Source organism: Eumetopias jubatus, unplaced genomic scaffold (assembly GCF_037043125.1).
Source record: "Eumetopias jubatus isolate StellerSeaLion01/CBP00866 unplaced genomic scaffold, mEumJub1_p1.0 scaffold_12, whole genome shotgun sequence".
NCBI lineage: Eukaryota > Metazoa > Chordata > Mammalia > Carnivora > Otariidae > Eumetopias > Eumetopias jubatus.
The window spans coordinates 66,485,833-66,505,520 of NW_028274818.1; the positions used below are offsets into that span (position 1 = coordinate 66,485,833).

Here is a 19,688-nt window from a genome sequence, read left to right on the forward strand (position 1 = left end):
CTGGAATTTTATTCCTAACTGGTCCCTTGGTCAGGATGCACCTGTCCCACGGGGTGGCTCTGACAGGCGCCTGGATAGGACTGCCCGTGAGGGGGGACTGTGGTGCCCAGAGGGCAGACGGGGCAGGCTCTGCCCTGAGCAGCTGCCCCTGGCCTAGCCATTCCCAGGATGCCCTTTCCTCTGCTCCTCCACACTGAGGCCCAGGGCGTGCAAGCCCTCGGCCCCACCCAGGGCCTCCGGATTCCCAGCTCGATAAAAGGTCTTTGTGCAGCCTGCTGGAGCCTCCCTTCCCCCCCCGCCCCCAGCCTGCCTGCATGCTCCAGAGGGCACAGGCTGTCTGTGGGCCTCAGAGCCCCAGGACCTGCCCCACGACCTGCCCCACGGACCGTACCGCTCCCGGTCGGCAGCCCAGGTTTTGTCTCGAACATCTGCCCTTCTTCTGCACCTTTGCTGTTATTTCTGGAAGACTGTTTTTGCTTTACTCCTTCTGGAGTCTCATTAGAAAGCTTCAGGTCTAGAAAGAGCTGGGGCTTCTGCCATTTTCCTTCTGGGAAGAGGAAGCTCCTCTCTGGGTTCAGCATTTCCAGGAGCTATTCCCTGTCCTGCCTGGGGCCCTGAGGAGCTATAAGGACCCCACATCCTCTCCCCGCACCCCCTTATTTTCTCCAGTCCCACACAGTGACCTGGGGGGAGGGTTTGGGGGATGTGTTCATATTTGGGAGAGCGCCTTACTCCATGCAATTGCTCTGAGCTGGCCCGGAGTGGGGGAGCGCTCCTTGGCGCCTGTGGTCCTCGGAGTGGGGGCGTAGGCAGGGACCAGACCCAGAGGCCCTCCTGGGCCTGTCTGCGCAGGCTTTGCCTGGGTAGTGCTGCTGGAATGGGGGTGGTCTGGGCCTCCCTGCCACCCTCTTGGGTGGGGGGCTGTGTGTGTATTTGGGCAGGTCCCTCAGGGTGAAGGAGGGGCACGGTGAGGCCCAGGGTTTAGCCATGGTCTGAAATAGTGGGAAGTGTGCAGGCCAGAGCTGGGGGGTGCGGGTCTGCCGTCCTAGACCTCCGTGCCGCTGCCCACACGGAAGGCGGTGGCTGTCCTGGTGGCCGGCATCCTCCGCCCCCTGCTCAGCCACCCTGGGTGGGCTTTGCCATACAGGATGGAGCTTCGAGCTCTGGGCCTCGCACCCCACCTCCCCCACCAGGCGGGCCTGCCCTGGGTAGACTCCGGCTGCGGTGGGGCGGGCTGTGGGGGCTCCGGCGCTGCCTTACCCAGTCCCCCACCCACCCTCCTCTCCCCCCAGGTCATTGGCAGCTCGCTCCTCTTCATCCATGACCAGAAGGAGCAGGCCAAGGTGTGGATGATCGACTTCGGAAAAACCACGCCCCTGCCCGAGGGCCAGACCCTGCAGCACAACGTGCCTTGGCAGGAGGGGAACCGGGAGGACGGCTACCTCTCGGGCCTGAACAACCTCATCGACATCCTGACAGAAATGTGCCAGGGCGCCCCGCTCGCCTGAGGCCCCCCTGCGCCCGCCTCGCCACACCCTCCCTTCCTCCCCCTCTGCTTCCTTTCTCCTCCTTCCCTTTCCCTTCACGTCTGCAGGGGTGCGAGCCCCAGAACTGACCCTCCTGAACTGCACTACAAGACACTTTGTAGAGACAAGATGGAGATTTCCAAGAGCAGAGGGGAAATTTTCTGGTGACTTTTTCCTCATGAAGGGCTTGAAGCTGGGGTCTCCACTTCTGTCTACGCGTAGGATCTCCGAGCAGAAGAGGAATGCCCAGACCCGGCCTCAGTGGCCTATAGGGCAGCTCCGTTGGGTTTGGGTCTGGAAGCAGGCTCAGGTGGCTGCGGGGTGGGTCCCTAACCCAGCCCCAGCCTCCACTCGGACTTCCTGTGGAGGCCTGCTGCCCCCTGGTGGCCAGTGCGGTCAGTGCCGCTGCCCAGCTCAGCACACAGGCTGGGGGGCCACGGTGAGGGGCGCTGTAAGAACCCGGGCTTCAGCAAGTGCCTGGCTGCAGGCTTGTGGTAGTTGGGGTACCAAGCCACTGGGAACTGCATGTCGGCCTTTAGCAGCCCAGGGGCGCCCCCAGACGGTGGTGGCTTGCTAACGCAGGGCTCCCACCCATCTGGTATTGAAAACCTCCGGCTTTGGGCCCGACCTGGGAGTTCGGAGATGCTGGCTGTGCTCTCGGACCTAGGCCTTCGCGGGAGGGGGCAGCCAGGAGCTGGGCTCTTCCCTCTGATGCTCCCCCTCTGAATTCAGAAGACACTGCACGCCTGAGCTTCCAGGGATGTCCCTCCAACCCCCCGGAGCCATTTGTGCCTCCAGCCCCCCGCCTTGCAGTGCTGAGGTCGGGGGGGCACCGGGTGGGGCGGGCCGGGCACAGCCAGCCCCGGAGAAAGAAGGCCGAACCTACAGAGCACCGATCCCATATGTCCCCTCACCCCCCCACCACCCCCACCTCCCTGGGCTTCTGTCATGAAGTCAGGTCCCCAGAAGGTTTGGGGCGGGCTTTAGGGCAGCACTGGGCAGGGAAGAAGCGAGTTTCTGGCTTACTGGCTTCATCTCCCCCCTAAAGCAACTCTTAGTGCCTGAAGGATTTAGACCCACATTTCCCAAATGTGGTGTGGGCAGCTCCCAGGGTAGGTGGTGGGTGCCAGGGACAGGGAGGGGGTGCCCCAGGCATCTCTCCCTGGAGTCTCCAGGTTGCCTGAAGACAGCTGGGGAAGCCATTAAGCCGTGTATTAATTTTCAAGCAAATTACGTCTCTGTTATGGAGAAGAACGTAAAATTGGCCAGACTTTTAAGAACAAAGGGCTCAGCTCTCTGGCCATGTGAAGCTGTGTCCCCCAGGTGCCCTCCTTTGCCCGTGCAGGTACGGGGCAGGGGGGGCCAGAATTGAGCTCTGGCCAGGCAGCAGGTGCTGGGAGCTGTTTCAGGGATACGGTGGAGATGTGTGCACCCAGGGTTGTGCGCCTGGAGGGATCAGTCCAAAGGTTTCTTGGGCTGCCCCCCCCTTGCCGCCCCAGGGCCTCTGGGGGACCTCCGACCTCCCCACGCGACACCAGCGTTTCCCCTTTCGGGCTGGGTGAGTGACAGTTGGTGGGGGTGGAGGGTGGGACACATGAGGATGTTTAAGTACAGATTTTTTTTAAAAGGAAATCACTTTTAAACTTCCTGGCTCTTGTTCAAAACAGTGGTGAGCTCCCAGGGGGGGTTTGCTAAAGGTCACGCCCCTGCCCTGCTGAGCAAGAGGCCTCGTGACAGCATGTGACCTCTGAAGGCAGGAGCACCAAAGCCAGCTCTGGGTCTCCTTCCGGAGCTGGAGTGACTTGTGGCTCAGAAGGAGGGACTTAAATTCTGACATTGGGATTCGAGATTCCAGCACTGTGGGCCCTCCCTCTACCAAGAAAGTTTGCTAAAGCAAATGATTGCTCCAGACAAAAAGTGCAGGTGACCAGCTTGATCTACTTAAGAGAACAAAATTTTCAAGCACTTTAAACAGGCACCGATTGTTCGCAAACGGGCTGAAGTGCAAGTGATGTGTTTATCAGAGGAGGTCCGTGCTGCCTCTCATTGCCAATAGGTTGCTTTGGGTCTCGTTCTATCCATGAAAGTGGTATGAAGCGGCATCTTCGTAGGGTTATTCTCTTCCTTAGGGGTTGGGGTTCTGTATTTACTCGCTAACTGTTCTCCCCCGTTCCCTGCCGCCTCCTTGTCCCAGAGGGGTAGATGGATCCCAAGTGGAATTTCTCAGAACCCTTCCCCGCCCAGCCCCAGTCCCCACAGGGATCCTTGGGTCCTGGCCGTGCAGGAGCCGGGGACGGTGAGCCAAGCCGCGTGCGCGTGCGCACAGGTGCACGGACAGCCTTCCTGCCTGGTCCTTGCCTGGCCCCCGGGGGGTTCTTGGTGAGCAGCATGCTTCACGTATTCGAGGGTTTCTCTTGCCTTTAGTGTCGTGTGAGAAGTTTTTAAGTTATATTTATTTTTTCCGGTTTTTTAATTACACAAAACACTAAGACTGGGAGGCTGGATTCTGTTTGTCCTTTTAAGCTGTGCCTTCTTTCTGAACTTTTTCCCCTTGGGGGAAAGAGCCCGGACACAGCACTGCCCCCCCCCAGATGGACTCTTTCCCCTGTTCGCTGTATCTAGCTTTGAGTTTGCCCGTATCCAGCCCACACCCCGCCCCTGTGTGTATATAACCCAGGCCACCAGCCTGGGAAGAGGCGGGGGGTTCACACCCCCCCCCCCAGTCAGTGCCTTTCTCCCTCTCCAAAGGGTTCTCTTTCGTTCTTCACCCCTTTCTCTGCGACACCTTGTAGTAAACAACTGTTACAAACCACCCCCACCCCCTGCACAATGCCTGTCAAACAGACCGCGCCGCTCCGTACCTTCTGAATAAAGGCCCGAAAGACCACAGTGCCGGCTGCAGTGCGGTCCTTGCCACCCCAAGCCCTGGAGAAGCACCTCGGGGTGGGTGGGTGGGTGGGTGGTGGTGGTGGTGGCATTCTTTGGAAACTGGAGGATCGTGCTGGGGCTCCAGGGACGCCCAGGAATGGAGGTTCAGACTGGGTAACATTTCGATCTGCAAAGGATTTAAAACAGTCTTCAAATCCAGTCTTTTCAGCCTTGTCCACAAAACCTTTACATAGTCGTTCAAGGGTGCAGAATGGCCACAAAGAAGTGCTTGTCCCCCATACTGCGGGCTGGGGGGGAGGGGCATCGGGAGGCCAATGCATGTGGAGCTTAGTTCTGTGCAAGGTGAGGGGCTGGCTGCTTGCCCCTGTGGCCCCCTTTTATTCCCAATCACCTCCACGAACAGGGCTCTGAAGTCCGCATTTTACAGAAGTGGAAACTAAGGCCAAACAACAGGACCTGGGCAATAAATGGGGAGCAGAGATTCGGATCCAGACTGCCTGGTTGCAGACCCGATTCTGTCTTCCTCCTCTCCCGGGAACGTCTGCGGACAGAGAGCCTGTCCTGTCTTGACCCTGGGTCCCAGGCTCTCTGCACGGGGCTTGGCGCTCCCTGGCCTTGTCCATCATTTCTGATCGAGGGGGCCGCACACTCTCATGAAGCAGTAGGAAATAAGCCTCCCCTCCAGGTAGCTTTCTGGAGAACCTGAACAGAAGTACAGTCCTGGCTCCACTGCTGGCCCCTTGGAGTGGAGTGAGGACCCCGGGCAAAAGCGAGACGCCCAGACACCGTCTCCCACAGTGATGGTCCCACCCACACCTTCTCGGTGTTAGTAGCCACCCATGGGATTTAGACTCTGTCCATGCCAGTGGGATGTCACCCCGAAGGTGGGGGCTTGCCCCTGTGAACTGGTGTTTTTCTTCAGCATCTCGCAGGGCCAGGCCCAGGACAGGTGCTAAGCCAGTGTCTGCTGACCGGGCCCCACCAAGCACCGTCAGTGATGATGGCAGTTGGGTGCATGGATGCCCTTCCTTCGGCAGAAGAATGACTCACAGTTGGCGTGGGCTCCCTGGCTCCTGGGTCCTGCGCCCCCTGTGGCCGTCCCTCCTCCGGGTCTTACCAGACCTTCTCATTGCCCGTGACTGGCCAGCAGAGCACCCAGCAAACAGTTGCTGGAAAGCATGAGAGCCAGTCCCCCTTCTACTCACAACTCTCTCCTCTGTGGCCCCCCCAGGGCTTGGTGATCGCTTCCCACCCCTACCCATGAGACACCCCCCAACCTGTGTCCCAGGCCCATGGCTCCTCCCGAGCCAGGACTTTGCGGCCAGGGGTTTCTCCGGCGTGGTCGTCAGTGGGACTGGGAGCATCTGGACCTCCTCAGTTTCTGCACCCCTCCTCCTGCCAACCTGGAGAGGACCCCACACCTCCCACAGAGGTACAGCCCTGGAGAAAAGACCCCAGGTTGTGGCGGAGGGGCTTAGGGGAGCCCAGGCACCACCAGGGCACATGGGCATCCCCTGCGGGGGGGGGAAGAGTTGTCCTCTGGCTCACTTAACGGAGTCTTGGGTTTTTCTGCCTGCTTCGGACAAACTCCCACAGCCAGGGCTGCCCGTTGGCCCTGCCCTGAAGACGGAATCAGCATTCGAACCAGAGAGAGCTCCGGGTCCGTTGTCTACGGTCCCGCCACAGCCCCGGTCGGGGCGGGGGTGGGGAGACACACTCCAGCGAGGTGGGCAGGGGCTCCTCTTCCTCTGTGGTGGCGATTCTCACCAGGCCGGGCCCGGCTGGAGATCTCTGGAAAGTGTGAGTCTCTGCTCCTCGGGTGAGGATAGAAGGTGAGCGCCCTGTCAGGTGCAGGTAAACACATCCCAGTGCTGCTCCTGGGAACCAGGGCACCAACCACAGGCAGCTCTGTGGACCCATTGGGCCCACTGGGGCCTTGGGCCAAAACTCTTACTTCCTGGACTCCGTCAGCAGAGGGCCGTGGTGGCATCTCGGGTGGTCAGTCACCCTACTGCTTTTCCAGGTCACTTCTGGCACCAACCGGCTTGGCCTGGGTTCCCTAGAAACCAGGTAAAAGGTGGCCTTTTTCGGGGAGAGCGATCCCAGGGGGCCTGGCATTAGGGGGGCATGTGGAGCAAGGCTGGGACAAGGTGAGGGGCAGGGTCAGCAAGTGTGAGCTGCTCTCCCGTCTCATGGGACATCCTTGGAGAGGCCCAGGAGCCAGTCTGGGGTCAGTCCTGGGGAGCAGGGCTAGGAGTGCAAGTACCAGTACCCCCAGCTCTGCCTCCCACTGGCCGCGCTGTCCTCAGGGCATCGACTTGGGCGGGCAGCACTGTCAGCCTCCTTGGGCGCCTGTGTGGGTCAGCAGCAGCCTGGGCCGTTGCTGGGCTGCTCTGGTCTGCGGTGCTCTGGGAACCAAGGTTGACCAGACTTTCCCAGTAAACACCAGAGGGCAGTGCCCATCCTGCCCCCACCCACCGGCCAGTCCTCCATTCTGTGCCTTGCATTTCTCTGAGGGTCTCCCCTCCCCTTACCCTATTGAGCAGGATGTTGGGGTCCCATCAACCTACCAAGTCTGGGGAGGGGAGAGAAACTGGAAACAAGGAAGCTCCCTGCGGGTCTGCAGAGGGTTAGCTGGGGAGTGCTCGGGCTGTCTTCAGACCAGGGGGCCGTAGGAAAGCCTCCCAGAACGAGCTTGAGAACCTGCAGTTAGTAGGAAGCCTGCTTGGGGGGTGGGGAGGGACCAGGAGACCCAAGCCTGCCTCTGAGCAGTGGCGGGCCTGGCGAGCCCTGGTGCCTCTTCTTCCCACATCGGCTAGGGCCCCAAGGTCACTGAGCATCTTCACTGAAGTCTGGGGAGTTGCTTGGCTCAACACGGTGGTTTCTCACCTTTTGGGGATCACAGATGCCTTTGATAATTTAAAGGAAGCGATGAACCCTTTTCCCAGAAAAATGCCCATAAGCATATACACAAATTTATATAGGAATTCAGGGATTCCTGGACACCCCCTTCCCCCCACCAAAGCCCCTGGATAGATCCCCAGGTGGTGGGTGGGTCTGGCTTAAGAATCCTTGGTTTGTTGTAGCCCTTCTTGGTAGGGGAACGTGCCCCAACCCCCTCACTGCAAGGGCATCTCTGTATGCCAGAGGCCGGCCTGGCCACTGTGCCCCTTTTTCCCTCCCTTAAGGATCCAGCCTTCTGAAAGGCATCATCTTAGAACTACGGCCCACCTATTTTTGTAAATAAGTCTTTATCGGAAACAACCATGCCCATTTATTTATGTACTATCTACGGCTGCTTTCGCACCACAAGGCCAGAGCTGAGTAGGTGCCCTACTTATCCTGTGGCCGCAAGGCCTGAAATACTCACTACCTGTCCCTTTATGGGAAAGTCCTCCAATCCCCACCTCATGCCGACTGCAGTCATGGAAAGAATTACTCCCGGCCTGGCACATGCTTAAGTGATTCACGAGTGTTAGTCCAATCTTTATAAAATCTCTGAGAGAGGAGCTTCGTTAACCCTGTTTTGCACATGAGAAAGCAGAGGCACAGAAAGGGTGAGTAACTTATTTAAGATCACACAGCTGGTAAGCAACGGACTCAAGCTCTTTCCACGACCCCGCACAACTGAGTCCACCGACCGAGTGGCAGGGCTGGTCTGGGCATGCGGCTGCATTACAGAATTTTGGGGATGGCCTGTGGTCAAGCCATGAATTCCAGTTTTGGTGACTAGAAACCTGACGAGGCCCTGGAGATGTTGATCCCAAGCACAGCCCTCTCTGGGGGGGGGGGGGGGCGCGGTGGTGATGAGGGCTGAGCTGCAGAGCCCAGGCTTTGGCTCTGGCCCCCACGACCAACAGGCAGGACCTGGAATCCTGCCAACCCTGGGGGAGTTGGGCTGGGGGGGGGGGCGGTCTGGCTCAGGAGCTCTCTGGGAGGCGCTGTCTGTTCTAGGCTCCAGGTGACCCTGCAAGCAAGCACAGCCCCCGCAGACTTCCTCCTGCCAGAGACCCTTGGCACACAGAGCCACAGAGTCATTATTGTCCCCGACGCCCCCCATAGACTGCCAGTTCACGGGCCGGCTCACATGTCCTTGTAGAGAAAGAAAATGCATCCTGTTCTCGCAAACACCAAGGCATGTGTGCGCGTCCCGTCTCCCTTTGCTGCGACAGGCATTTAGTGCACCGAGCACACAGGCCTGAGCAGGGAGGCGGGGGCAGGAACTTCAGTGAGAAGAGAGACTTCACACCTCAGCTGGGTGTGAGGGCTTGCAGTTTTGGGTTTTTTTCAACAAGAAAAAAACTAGCCTGATATAATACAATAAAAATATGAGAACGGGAAGCTCTTCCCCCAGCAGAAATTTATTTTCTCACAGTCCCGGCAGCTGGACGTCCAAGATCAGGGTCTGGCAGGTTGGTGCCTGGGGGGCCCTTCTGGGCCACGCACTGACCTCGCGGGGCGGGAGGGCGAGCTCTGCCACGGCTGCTCACGCAGGGCCCCCCGCGTCTGAGTGGGGCGCTAAACCCTCACCTTGCCGGCTCTGCTCCAGACACAGTCCCGCCGGGGGCTCGTACTTCAGCATGTGAACTTGGGGGGCACACAAGGCAGGCCCCGCCCCGGCTGCGCACTAACATCGCTGTTTCCAGCTCCACGTTCCATCCCGTACCTTCCAAACTTGTGAATGAGTGAAGCGGTTTTGGGGTGTGCGTGGGGGTGGGGGGAGGGCGTCGCTAAGTTCTGTGGTTTTCAACGTGGCGACACGTATTTTAGGGTTATTTTAGAAATAGTTTCTGCAAATCATGGTCAAACAGTGTCTCACTGGGACAATTTGCTGGCGGCAGCAGGCCTGTTTTACTTCAGTGGAAAACAAGTGCCGACTTTAGTCGCGCCTGCTGAGCACACGTGCGGGAGTGAGTCGGCTCCGCCGCCCACGGAGGCTGCTGGCGCGGCCTCGGGGGACAGTGCCCCCTTCTGGACGGTCGTGCGCAGGACAGGCCCCCGGGAGGAAAGGAGGAGGGACGGGAGCTCGTTCACTGACAGGTCGCTGGGCGGGCTCCTCAGGACCCCCAGAAATGCCCCGGGGCAGACAAAGGTCCCTGGCCTTCCTGGCTTCCCCCAGCCTGGCTGCGTCTTTGTCCTGCTGGGACACAGCGGCGCCGCAGTGATGTTGGAAACCCGACAGACAAGCGCTAGGGTGGGTGCTGAGCAGTGCACATACCATACCTCCTAACCGCGCCCGGAGCAGCGCTGGTGTGTGCTGTGCGTGCCATTACCTGTGCGGTGTAAATTAGGAAACGTGAGCAAGGTCCTGCTGCCGGCGGGACCAGAGCCAGTATCGGAGCCCAGGTGTAAGGCATGGCGTGGAGGCGGACAGGTGAACGGGCTGGGGGTTGGGGGGGGTGCGGGGGGGCAGGGCAGGGCGCCTGATCCTGGAGAGGGACGAGGCCACTTCAGAGAGGCTTTGCAGAGGAGGTGCCCCCCAAGGTCAGTTTATCCAGAATTATCCAGAAGGGCTGGGGGCTGGAGGGAATACCTGCGAAGCCGCTGAGGCACCTGGAGGACGCGGGGTCTGCAGTGGCTGCAGGTGGCCCGAGGTGGCTCCGTGTGGGGCCCCGCTGGGGGTGGGGCTGGCAGGGTGGGCAGGGACCCCCACGGGCCAGGGCGCCAGGGTGGGGCGTGCAGCTGTCCTCAAAGGTTCTCCCACCAGGGCACGAGGAGGTGGCACGTGGGGGGGTCCCGCGGGCAGCGGTGTGGCTTGGGGGAAGGTGAGACCAAGTGAGGAGGCTCGGCCAGAGGAACAGTGAGGTCAGGCTGTGGGCTGCAGAGGTGTGAAAGAGGTTTGTGGGCGCCCCTCTGCAGTGGCTGTGGCTGTGTGGGGGTGGGGGGACACCTGGGGACACCGGTCTGAGCAGCTGTAGGCTGGGGGCGGGGGTGGTGGCAGGAGGGGCTTGGTTCCAACCCGCCACCCGGTTAGAAGGGACACCCCCATGGGGGCAATGGGGACGGCAGACACGCGGCCTGGCGTTCCAGAGCGAGTCCCCGAGTGGGACAGTGCTCACGGCATCCCATCCAGTGACAGAAGCCGACTTCAGCGTCCAGCGAGCCCTTTCTTTTTTCCTTCGTTATCCTCTGTGTATTCAAAACATTCTGCACGGGCAGGCTTTCAGATTCAGGACTCCGTGCGGGTGCAAGCAAGGAGTGGGATCCCGGCCACTCCAGTGTTCTACCCGTTTCCTCCCACGCTCCTGCTCAGCCAGCTCGCGGGCCCCTTCCTCATCCCCAGCGTGGGGGGCACTGGCCCTCCACGCTGCATCCCTACACACACACTCCTCGACAACCAAAACGTGTGCGCTGGGATTCCTCAATCAGAACAGAGCATGCCTGGAACCCAGGTCTCCTGAGTGGTGGTAGAAAGGGCCACAGGTGTTTTCTGTGCGGAGGGGAAGGGGAGGTGGACGGCAGATGGGGTCCATTGTCCTGCGGAGGATGGAGAGTGCTTCCCACACCCCTGTCTTATCCTCCATCCTGGGTCCTGGAGAGATCCGCAGGGACTGACAGGTAGAAGTTGCAGAAAAGTAGGGGATGGCCCAGCCAACGTGTCTCTGAGAGTTCTTCGTGACCGGCAGAGGAATAAGGTGGTGAGTCCCAGTCTTGGGGGAGTTACACGGAAATCTGTGACCCTTTACCTAGGAGACGGCGGAAAAGGTAGAAAGGTTGGGCGCCATGCCCTTGAGATTTTGTGGTTCCTCAGAAGAGCCGCTGTCCATTAAGAAAATAATTTTCATTTTTTAGGGCGCCTGGGTGGCTCAGTTGGTTAAGCGACTGCCTCCGGCTCAGGTCATGATCCTGGAGTCCCGGGATCGAGTCCCGCATCGGGCTCCCTGCTCAGCGGGGAGTCTGCTTCTCCCTCTGACCCTCTCCCCTCTCATGCTCTCTCTCTACCTCATTCTCTCAAATAAATAAATAAATAAATAAATCTTAAAAAAAAAGAAAATAATTTTCATTTTTTAAAAGATTTTATTTATGAGAGAGAAAGAGAGAGCACAAGCCAGAGAGAGGGGGAAGCAGGCTTCCCGCAGAGCAGGGAACCCGATGTGGGACTCGATCCCGGGACCCTGGGATCATGACCTGAGCCAAAGGCAAGATGCTTAACTAACTGAGCCCCCCAGGTGCCCCTAGAAAGTAATTTTCAGTCAACAAGTACACTTTTATTTCAACTACTTTTTTCTATCTTCCAAAATGTTTTAATGAATATATATGGCTGCTGTGGTGAAAAGATACATTTACTAGGTCAAGTTCACTGCATCGAATTCTGCAAAACCAGGCAAGCTGCCTGGGTCTTGAGGAGGATAGAGAGGCCGCATAATTGGCAGGAAGTGAATCTGGAAGCAATCTGGGGCGGCGAGTCTTGGGCTGGAGGGTATCCCCTTCTCCACCAGTGTCAAACCAGACTCCTGTCGGCTGGAGAGAGAATCTGAGATGGACTCCGACTTCACGCTTGGAGCGGGCCCCCTCCACGGCGCAGGCCACCCCAATTTCCATGGCTCCGGGCCCTGGGAAGCCTTTGCAGCCCGGTGACCCGGAGGCCATGGCAACAGTGAAGCCTGGAGCACCGCGCTCTCCATCTCTGCAAGGTGCAGCTCGGGTACAGCTGCCAACCTTGCCCCCAAACGACCTGAGGCCCCGTGGGGACACATTGAACAACGCCCCTTGGGTCTCACAAGGAAGCCAGAGCAGAGCTGGTACGTGAAATGCTTTCACTGAAATTTCAAGACACTTTGGAAACCCTGTCGAGCCTCCAATGTTCCGTCAGCCCTTCCTGAGAATTGGCTGTTCATCTTCTTCCAAGTGTTTGCTCTCTTTCTGTCTGGCTGGCTTCTCCGAGAGCTAAAATTCTTTGAGCCCATAGGCCTGTTGGCTCCTGCTTATTTGCATGGCTAAGTAACCAACACTTCAGATGGGCAGGAAGCCAATGGAAACGAATCCTGTTTCTATAGTAGGTACAAAGAGGACTCTGCAGAAAAGAGTTTCCATTTTCGGTAGAAGGGGGCAGGTGTGTTCATCAGCAATTGACCACTCCTAACTCCACCTTTCCTGTGTGATGAAGTGAGCCTGGAGCGGGGCCAGGTGGAAGGAGGGAAATAAAACTATTCTAAGACCTGGCACCATCTGGGGGAGCGTTTTGTGGCTGAGAACCTTGGTTCCCTCTGCGAAGAGACTTGGGCCATCGTCCTTGCTTGGTGGATAACCCAGCAGGGCTGGGCGGCAGGACACCCCTGAGGGTCCAGGATGGCGGAAAATCCCCAAGGACTTTTCAATGCCAACCTCGGGGTTCGGTTTCCGCAGGGGCTCAGAGAGGAGACGCTTGGTCTCGGTCCTGGGACTTCCACCCCCTGTTTCTCACATTCTAACCAGATAACGACTCCCAGCGTGCTCGAGGTGTCCTGGCTGGCCCTGCACCTGCCTGGGGCATCCACACTTGCCGTCCGGTTGATGGGAAAAGAAAGGATTTGTACACGTAAACCTTCTTGGGACCTTTTTAAATGGAAAAAAAAAAGTTTTAATTGGCATCGTTGTGCATGCATGTAATTTTTATTTTTTTATTAAAACTTTGTTTATTTTTAAGGCATCTCTACGCCCAACATGGGGCTCAAACTCACTACCCTGAGATCAAGATCCACACCCTGCACTGACTGGGCCAGCTGGGACCCCCTACAATTTTTTCTTTAAATACTGTGGTCCATTACAGGAGGGGACAGGTGAAGCGGGAAGGTGGGAGGCTCGGCTGGGGATGAAAGCTTACAATGTCTAAGTGCCAAATCCATCGCTGGTCACCTGTGGAGAGCACGTGCGCATGTGCCCAGGCCTGGTGCGCGCCTGTGTGGGTATGTTTGTCGTGTGCAAAGGCCGAGTCCGTGTCAGTGAAGACAGAGACTACCGAGGATGCTCTCTGGAGCAAATACCGCTTTAGGGCTTTTTGTTATTAGTGAGAGCAGCTCACTTTGAACCAGTTTGCGGACCGCTCCTGGAGCGAGGGGCAAGGAAGACTCGGACCGGCCTCGGGGAGGCAGGACCAGACCTTCTCTTTTGCCACTCTGTGTGCGGCTGTCTTGTCTGGCCTCCTGTCTCCACGAGGCAGGAACCTGAGGCTTATAAACTACAGCCTCAGGACCGAAAAGGAGAGATCCCAAAGACCTCAAGAAAGACCTTGATTTTTGCAGGCTAGCTCAGTGACAGGGACGAGCTATTGGCCGGGCTGGGATGGGGTGAGTCGAGGGACGGGCAGCCTCCCCCCAACACAGCATGGGTTATGTGGGGGCACAACTGGCCCCTGGGACAGAGGGGTGGAGGGCAGGGCGAGCAAGATCAGTCTGTCTCACCCTGGGGGATGCTGTTCCTGAGCTGGGCCTGGGGAAGCAGGGAGGATTTGAATGGGGGGCAGTGAGAGCAGGTGCAGACTCTGGGGACCCCCGAAGCTCAAAGCAGCAACACTGGTTTCTTGGTGATAAAATCCATTCATCTCCACCTCAGCTTCTTCAAAAGATCCTGGACGTGTTTCGAGGTTCCCCAGAAGCCAACGGCGAGGGCGAGTCCTGACTTCTGGGCTCCCCTCCTGGCCGGGAACCTCAGGAGATGTGGACAGCTTCTAAGTGTTCTGGAAGTGCTTATTTCGTCCACCAACGACATTCCCAGTTTTAAAACTTTCTTTGCTGTTTTTTTGTTGTTGTTTTTGTTTTGTTTTTTTAATAGCTATCTTGGATGGACATGAAAATACCTACGGCTCTGACTGGAAAGACAGCTGCAGGCTCCTGCTTGGAGCACGGGCCCCTCCTCGTCCCATAACTCCCCACGGAGCCAGAGCCCTTCTGGGGGCCTGAACCCAGTGGGTGGGAGGAGGAGGCCCTCCCCTAGGGGCCATTCAGGCCTGCAGGCCCGTCACAGGCCCCGTCTTGAGTTCCCCTGGGCTCGGGATACCCTGCTGCCCCTGAGACGCGAACGCGGACCCCATTCACACCAGCGACCCTTGCACTGTCTCCTCTTTCTGTGGGGCCCCCCTCTTCTCGGTAATTCCTGGCTTGTGTCACCGTGGGAGAAGTCCCTCAGCGACCGGGCTGGAGGGTCACCTCTGAAGGCCATGGCCAGTCTGGGGTCTGGGGGTGCGGGGGAATCCTGGGGAGTAGATGCCTTCATGCAGCCCGACTTCCTCCCTTACCCCCGGAAGGGGGCCCCTCTGAGGCCGCAAAGCCTGTGGAAAGCTTTCTCTGGCAGAGAGCATCCCTGGCATGATCTGAGCACAGTAAGTCTTTGGATCAGGAAAGGCCCCAGGGTGTGCCTCGGGTCATCAAGTGCTGACTGCCGCTCTGCCGATAGAGCCTTCTAGAACGCGGCCTGGAGCCCCTGACTCACGGGCGTGAGGGAGAGCATGGGGCGCTGACTGCCCAGGGCAGCTGTCTCTTCGAGCTGGTAGTTTCAGCTCACAGATTTCATCTGGTTGCATTACCTCTGCCCGTCAGGAGCTCTCTGAACTCCCACGTGTCCATCTGGTCTATCTACTGTCTTTGGCCGTGGACTCCACAAGCTCTGCGGGTCCTCACCCCGTTAGCAAATTCCAGCTGGGCCCGCAGAGCTTGTGGAGCGAGCCCTGCACCTCCTTCCCGGCTCCCGTCAGGTCAACCAGTGCCTTGTTACAAGTCCTCCTAACCACGTCCGAACACTTCCACACGTTCCCCTCATCAGCCCGTCCACGGGCGAGCAGGTGAGTCTCACCTGCCCCGCGTTCCTGCTAAACCTGGTGGGGTCCCGATGCCCAACTTGGTGGGCAGATTCCGAACACTTGCAGAGGGATCCGATCGCTGAACATGGGGGTCCCCAGGACAAGGGGGGGTGGGAGGCGAGGGTCTGAAGGAGGGCCGGGCCTACCCCGGGGAATGACAGCCTTCATGCTGAGACCACCACACGAGCAGAGGTCATGGGGAGAGGGCGCGAGCTGGGGTCCGGCCAGCTGGAAAAACGAGAGCACACAGGGCTTTGAGAAGCCACCAAAAAGGTCACATGAGTGTTTATTACATAGAAAAGAGGGAAAAGAAGAAAAAGTTTCTAAAGCCGTATTTTCAGGATTTAAAAAGACACAAACTTGGAATGCCAAAGAGATGCCATGCTTTGCATATTTATAATCTGAATATATAAATATGTACGTGGAGATATGTACACAGGTTTCGATGGTCATGCGCGCTGTTTGCCATTAGGCGGACGGCAACGGTGCTTGAGCTGGGACTTCCGAAGCTGGCGGGGCGCTGGGGAGGTTGGGACCCTGCCCAGCGCCTCCAGGGGCCCTGGGGACCCCGGCCAGCAGCGGGGGCGGGTGGGCCTGCCAGGGGCTCGGTCCTGAGGGTGCGGGGAAGGCCAAGCCGCAGCCCGGCCTGGGCTCCAGGCAGCAAGTCTAGAAGCTTCCCTAGGTCCGCAGCTGGAGAATTTCTTCCTCTCGTGGAACCAAGGAAGGCTCCAGTCACTGGGATGGGCTGGAGACCCCCTTGGCTGGCTAGGATCACAAGAGAAGTGGCTGGGGGTGGGGGGCAGCCCCCGCAGATCTGGGCAGAGGTAAATTGAGGAAGCCCTGGGAGGTCGGGGAGAGGGTCTCGGCAGAGAACAACAGAAATGGACAGCGATTCCTTTAAGGGGAGAAAGACCCAAACAAAGTCGCTCACGTATCAAAAACTACAAATCACAGCACAACACTCATCCAAATATAAATTCAGCTAATATGCACAGAACCAGTGTTGTTTTTATGTACGTTGTTTTCAAAGATTTGGCACCATTTACAACAGCATGTGTCCCCTAGCCTGTGCAAAGGGCCTGCCAAGTGTGTCCAAGGGGCGCCCCGGCCACTTAACGGCCACCACACCAGCTCCCTGGTTGGGACACCCAGCCAGGCATCACCCAGAAACGGGGTGGGCGTGACCTCTGCCCCCTTCTCTCCTCACTGCTTCTCATCCTGGGGCTGGAGGGCGGGGGGGGGGGGGATGGCGGGGATGACTGTCTGCAGCCTCAGAAGAGCCCAGAAAGGGCTCACGGTCCCCTCCTCTCTGGGAGACCCAGAAGGCCAGCCCTCCCACAGAAGGCCAGACGGGTCTGGTGGCCGGGGTTGTGGAGCCATGGACCCCGGGAAGAAGTGCTCCTGGCCCAGGGGCCCTTCGGATCAAGGGAACTGTGTGTGTCTGGGCCCTGGGTGGGGTGACAAGGACAAGTGCCACCCACCAGGGCCCACGCTGGAGGGACGGCTCCCGGGCAGTGTGAGGGCCTCTCTGCGGATGTTAAGGTCTCAATCCTGAGACCTGCCCTCACCCAGCAGCCGGAGGGGCTGCGAGCATGCGGGGTGGGGGGGGGGCGGTGTGCACACGTGTATGTGAGAGAGCGAGCACGTGTCTGTTCTTCTGCCCACCTAAGGGTGCCGGTGGCCTGGCCTGGGGTGGCTGGCATGGTGGCAAATCCAGGCAGGCAGGGAGAGGGACTGGGGACTAAACCTAAAGAGACAACTTGTACTGGACACTCAGGACACCTACAAGGACGGCCCTGTCATCGGCCTCCCATGTGACTGGATCGGGAGGGAAGAGAGCGCCCGTGTCTGTCACTAGAAAGAGTCCCCGCATGCCAAGTCCACGAGGCCCACACAGGAGCACGGCTGCACGGCCCTGGGCGCGTCCTCCAAGGCCTCTGCTCTAAATGGGACCGGCATCAGCTTCCCAGCCCCTCCCTGCCCCGCCTACGGATGGTCCAACTGAGGCACAAGACAGGAGTAGAGACAAACAGCACTGAGGCTGGAACTCGCCCCAGTGTTTGCGGCGCGGGGTTCCCCACGCATCACACAGGGATTAGGGCAGATTCGCGAGTCCGGCCTGACTTGCACACCTCCGTGATCCTGCAGACGTTCTGAAGCTCTCAGAGCCTGACAGGTGAAAAACGCGGACCCCGACCAGTGCCCACCTGCCCGGGAGGCCCCCAGCCCCCCTTCCCGCAGCCTGGCCTTGTGCCCTCCTGGCCACATGCAGCGGCCTCCTCCGCGGGGAGAAGCGCCCCTCCTGCCTCCACTCGCCTTGCTGTTCCACCTGTGCGGACGGGAAGGGCAGGTGCGGCACCGTGACGGCCAGGGTGCTGCTCTCTGGGAGCCCCCCTCGGCTGCATCGGTGCCCGCTGAACGCTGGCTGGATGCACAACTGTGAAACACGGAGCCCCGCTTGGGAGAACTGCCTAATGGCAGCACAGGGGGCCCGCTGAGAAGAAGGCACCCTGGTTCCCTTCAGCCTTGGGCAGGTTCGTGGGGAGCAGCTCACATGGCTCCCCCACCCCCTGCGAGGTCATGGTCTCCGGGGAGGGTCAGTGCAGCTGGGGGTGCTCTAAGCCTCCAATCCCTCTGTTGAAAGCCCTCCAAACAAACCAGCAAGAGGGGTCAACAAGGGCCTGCAACCACCGACTGGGGACTGACATTTAGATTATATGTCCCCAAGCCATTTCCACAATGCCGAGGTGGTCAGCATCACCCACCGGAGAAAAACATCCAGGGTCATGAATGCCTCCAGGCCCCGGGAGCAGGATGGGGCCCCACACTGGCTCAGGCCCTGGGCCCGGCAGCTGGGGCCAGGCCCACACCCAAGTGACCCTTGCAGACTCCCCCCATCTGCACGGGGATGGGGTTCACCAAAAAAAATTGTAGATTGGGGGGGATTTTAAAGAGCTGGGCTGACGCAGAAGGACCACCTCAGTGGACCCCTCGCTTCCTCCTCCAGAGTCAGGCCTTAGGAAGGCATTCTCTTGGGCCTGGGGGCTCAGCCCACCTTGCGTGGCCTCGGGGCTCAGTGTTCGGCTTTCCTTTCTTAGGTCTGGGTCCTTGTGGGGGAAATTCTGACCGTGTGGCTTCCTCGACCTTCTAGAGTTCGCGTGCTCCTCACTGCGGCTTGGGCTTCTTGATATCTGCATGAGGCCTAAGCCCCAGCCAGGCCTCTGGGACGTGGGGGGTCGGGGGGCCTGGAGCAGGTCCCCTGCCCGCTCTGGGCTGCGGGTTGGAGGGCCGCCCAGGACGGCGTGTGGTGGAGCCAGCCCCCCAAGACCCCTTCCCGTCACCTGCTACTTCCGCATGGGCAAGACCGTCCAGAGAACCCTCCGACCCCCCAAGACCCCTTCCCTCGGCTGCAAGACTTCGCTGCAGGCCATGAGTCAGCTATGCCGCGGTGTTCAGGGCCTTGCTCTGCCGGCGCCTCAGTCCTGACACCTGGAAGGTCCGCAAACACGTCCCCCTGCCAGGATTGTTGGTAAGAGTCACCGCGGGTCAGATGCACCACGCCGAGCCTGGCAAAGGCCCAGCATCTGGAGGCTGTCTTTGTCGTCCACGTCACAGGGTCGCGGAGGGAAGCCATCCTGCCCCAGGTCACTTCCTCACCTCCCTGCCCCTCATCTAAGCCAGTGACACTTGGGCCACAGTCTCATGGAGAAAGTCGCTGTCTCGAGCTGCTCCCCCGCGCAGCCACCCTCACACACAGGGGGTTCGGAGGACCAGGATGCCCCCGTTCCTCGCACACGTCAGCTACGCGGGAAGGGCTTCCTCCAGAGGCCGACATCCTCTCGAGTTTGGAAGCAGCTGGGGCCGAGGGGAGCCTCAGGGGCCGAGGTGGGAGTGCTGAGGGGAACCGTCCTTCCGAGCCCACAAACCCCTGTATGAGCCATCCCGTGCCGGGGTTCACTCAAGAAACCCCCACCTGTGTCTGGATCACCACCAAACATGCTGCACAAATTGCTGTCTCTTCTCTCCCCAGCAGCAGCCGCCCCAGCCCGAGCCAGGAAAGCAAGATCCTCCGCTCCCACCGGGGGGGGGGGGGGGGGGGGGCTGTGCCCGAAGCCGGGCGTCCCTCTGGGCGTGTGGGGCGAAGGGCCCGGCCCAGCCCTCAGCCCGAGCTGCTCTGGCCTGGCTACAGGGCTGGCTCCCTTCTCTGATGCAGCCTCCCCGGGCGCAGCCAGCAGCCACCTGCTGCCGTCTTCTCGGCCCAGAGGATGCCGTCTTCACACACCAAAAGCTTCTGGCTTTCTGGATAAAACCAAAGCTGGTCCCACGCCTTGAAAACACACAGGATTCCAAACACGAAAGAAGCAGCAGACCCCAGGCTGGGGTCAGGAGGGAAGCGGGGGCAGGATCAGGGGGTGGGGCAGGGGATTTGTTTCTCCATGGGTCCCGAGAGCTGCCCAATCCACACGGAGCCCAAGGCCCACTTCCCTGGCAGGACAATA

At 59.4% G+C, this 19,688-nt stretch overlaps 1 protein-coding gene across 4 annotated transcripts in view; it reads left to right on the plus strand.

Annotated features, from left to right (window-relative positions):
* Positions 1-4,415, plus strand: part of ITPKB (inositol-trisphosphate 3-kinase B) — an 86,965-nt gene extending 82,550 nt beyond the window's left edge. For all 4 annotated transcript variants that reach the window (XM_028111569.2, XM_028111567.2, XM_028111568.2 and 1 more), the window contains one exon: positions 1,293-4,415. In XM_028111569.2, coding sequence (XP_027967370.1) covers positions 1,293-1,508 — 216 coding nt within the window. In that variant the 3' untranslated portion in view covers positions 1,509-4,415. The remainder of the gene's footprint in view (positions 1-1,292) is intronic.
* Positions 4,416-19,688: the final 15,273 nt, after the last annotated feature.